Here is a 3,086-nt window from a genome sequence, read left to right as displayed (position 1 = left end):
ATTTGCACCTCATAAAATTATTTATTTCTGCACAATGGAGGCTTTGGTGAGTAGAAATTTTAAGAGCATTAAAACCTATTTTCTTTATTTCAATAGAGTATTTTGAGTGGTATCCTATTGCTACTGTTATCTGGGGCTCAATCACACGAGCCAGTACTTTCAGAGAAGCTGATTCGAGACATTAGCAACTACTCAGAAATTGCACTGAAAATAATTGACTACTCACTAACAGGCCCAGGGGCAAACCAGTCTTACAACAGGCTGGCTACTTTTGTTGATAGATACGGGCCTAGACTATCAGGGAGCAGTAATCTGGAGGACTCCATTGATCATATGCTCTACCTCCTTCAGCAAGACGGCCTCGATAATGTTCATGGCGAAGAGGTCAACGTGACTCACTGGGTCCGAGGAAAAGAGATAGCCCAATTGTTGGAGCCGAGATCAGCAGAACTGTCGATATTAGGTTTGGGATCTAGTGTAGGTACTCCTGAGGAGGGTATCACAGCTGATGCTGTCGTCATGAGATCCTTTGACGAGTTAGAAGAAAGAAAAGACGAAGTGAAGGACAGGATAGTCGTGTTCAACCCGACATATGTCAGTTATCCAGTGACTGTAGCTTACAGGGTCAACGGTGCTTCAAGAGCATCAAAATACGGAGCAGTAGCTACCCTGATACGCACAGTGGGGCCCTTCTCCATTTACTCCCCACACACTGGCATGCAGGTTTATAATTCTTCAGTTCCTGCAATACCGACTGCTTGTATCACCATTGAAGATGCAAACATGTTGGATAGACTTGAAAGAGCAGGAGAAAGACTCACCATCCATTTGTATATGGAGGCACAGACCTTGCCAATGGTTATCTCAAGGAACACTGTGGCTGAGATCAAGGGATCAGTATATCCGGATCAAGTGGTAGTGGTCAGTGGACACTTGGATAGTTGGGACGTCGGTCAAGGGGCTATGGACGATGGCGGAGGTGCTTTCATATCTTGGCAAGCCCTGAGTATTGTGAAAGGATTGGGATTGACTCCTAAACGTACCCTACGTCTTGTCATGTGGACGGATGAAGAAGCAGGTGGTATAGGATCCCAGCAGTACTACCAGCGACACAGAGAAGATGCCGACAAGTACAGCATCCTCTTTGAGTCAGATGAAGGCGTCTTCCTACCTTATGGTATCCTATTCTCAGGATCAGCTGAAGCTAAAGCAATATTGCAGCAAATAGGGCAGCTACTGGTCTCCATTAATGCTTCTGAAGTATATGATAATGGAGGAGGAACTGATGTGGACTGGTGGAGAGAAGAGAAGGTCCCTACAGCGAGTCTAGCTAATCATAATGAGCATTACTTCTGGTATCATCACTCCAATGGTGACACTATGGATGTACTTGACCCAGAAGAAATGAACCTCTGCTCTGCTGTGTGGGCAGTCTATGCTTATGTGTTAGCTGATCTTGATGATGTACTGCCAAGAGGATAATGTGGTTAATAGGAAAACTTAGTTTTTGTATTTTTATGTACGTGCATTTTGTATTTAACATTATTTTTGTACTGTTAGTTATAGAGATAAAGTCTTCAAAAAATACAGTTAACTATTAAAAATTAATTAATTTTTACTAAAAGTTAATTAACTTATCCACACCTACTTAATCATAAACTAAAAAAGTGTTTTCTAAACTAAAAAAGGGGTGTCAGCATTCAGTAAAAAAACAGCAGTTCATTTTAAGTTATTTTCATTCTCTTTGTCTTTTGATGAAAATGTCAGAAGTGGTTCCTCCAATGTCAAGGTACTTGTCTATTTTGTCTGTCGCAGCGTCTTCATCATACACATAAACTGAAAACTCAATCGACGGAATTATTCTGCACTGAAGCTTCCCAAACTCTTGCTGCAACTCCACACAATCAATCTGAGATTTCAATATCTGTAACAAAATAATACCATCAGAAATAGATGAATGAAACTTTCTTTAAAATTAGTTCATAAAGAATCCAATTTTGATCGGAATCAGCTCAAACTTTCTACACAGCATAAGAACATGTATATGTATCAGGGAATGTTATAAAAATTGAGACTTTTCTCCTTTTCATTTTTGGCAAAATTTGGCCTGAGACCATTATGTTTATTTCTACCCTTTTTTTATAATAAAATTTTTGAGGGCTCTGTTCCCTTTTCAAATGTACTATAGTATAGGGACTTTGGCCCAACTTTGGCCCAACTTTGGAGCAACTTTAAACCATTTGATAAAATACACTTACAAAATCAGGTATTGGAGTGAGAGGCGCTACCTTCCAACCTTCAAGGTCCATTTGGCTCTTAAACTTATTGAGTTCCATCAACAGCTCTCCATCACCTTTCCTTGTCGTAAATAAAAATGGGTGTGACTCAATAGTGCCGACTGTCTCAGACTGTGTATACTACAAATAAAAATAAAGATTATTATTAAAAATATAAAATACATTATTTTAAAAAAGCCCAACCTTATAGTGTGCACTTAAATGCTTTGTGAAGAGTATACTCATTGTCCAGGAGTTTTTATAGTCTCGGACATAAGAGCACTGACCAGCATACTTCATAGATGTATCCCTCCTACATTAATAATAATAAATAAATAAATAATTAATTAATTAATTAAACTAACGTTGATCCTCTATACAAGATACACAACAGACAGCTGTCGTTGATATCCAGCGAAGCATATGTCTCTCCTTTGGGGAAGCTCCCTCCTCCAACACAATCAAAAACAAAAACCTTCTTCTCCAAATTAATGGCTGCAGTGGCAAAGCACATCTTCCTGGCCGTAATCTCATCATTAAGATCAACACAATGCTCCAGCTTGACAGTGACAGGTTTAGACAGCTGCTCAGGTAGTGAAATATCGTAAATAGCACTGACAATAGTGTAGCCATCAGGTAGGACAAAGGGACCTGAGAATATAGTGCGGACATTAATGGAGGATTTCTCTTCAGTGGCAACTGGTATAATCATCTTATAGCCGCAGTCTGTGTTTTCAAGTGTGGACGTCATCCCTCCTTCTATTGAGTGCTGCTTCAACTCAATAGTATTACAGGTGCCTGCAAACAGAA

The 3,086-nt window shown here is 39.6% G+C and overlaps 2 protein-coding genes across 2 annotated transcripts in view; one reads left to right on the top strand and one right to left on the bottom strand.

The window, feature by feature from the left end:
• Nucleotides 1–1,815, top strand: part of LOC100636224 (carboxypeptidase Q-like) — a 2,026-nt gene extending 211 nt beyond the window's left edge. The window contains exon 2 of the mRNA XM_020006195.1: nt 97–1,815. Coding sequence (XP_019861754.1) covers nt 97–1,482 — 1,386 coding nt within the window. The 3' untranslated portion in view covers nt 1,483–1,815. The remainder of the gene's footprint in view (nt 1–96) is intronic.
• Nucleotides 1,552–3,070, bottom strand: LOC109590273 (uncharacterized). Its single transcript, XM_020006196.1, has 4 exons — nt 2,642–3,070; nt 2,481–2,589; nt 2,259–2,417; nt 1,552–1,924 (listed from the first exon to the last, which is right to left on the bottom strand). Exons 1-4 carry the CDS (start codon nt 3,025–3,027, stop codon nt 1,736–1,738), a joined length of 843 nt encoding a protein of 280 aa, XP_019861755.1. The 5' UTR covers nt 3,028–3,070; the 3' UTR covers nt 1,552–1,735.
• Between the last annotated feature and the right edge of the window lie 16 nt (nt 3,071–3,086).

This window comes from Amphimedon queenslandica, unplaced genomic scaffold (genome assembly GCF_000090795.2).
Source record: "Amphimedon queenslandica unplaced genomic scaffold, v1.1 AMPQUscaffold_10272, whole genome shotgun sequence".
Taxonomy (NCBI): Eukaryota; Metazoa; Porifera; class Demospongiae; order Haplosclerida; family Niphatidae; genus Amphimedon; species Amphimedon queenslandica.
This window is presented reverse-complemented; position numbering and strand designations above follow the sequence as displayed.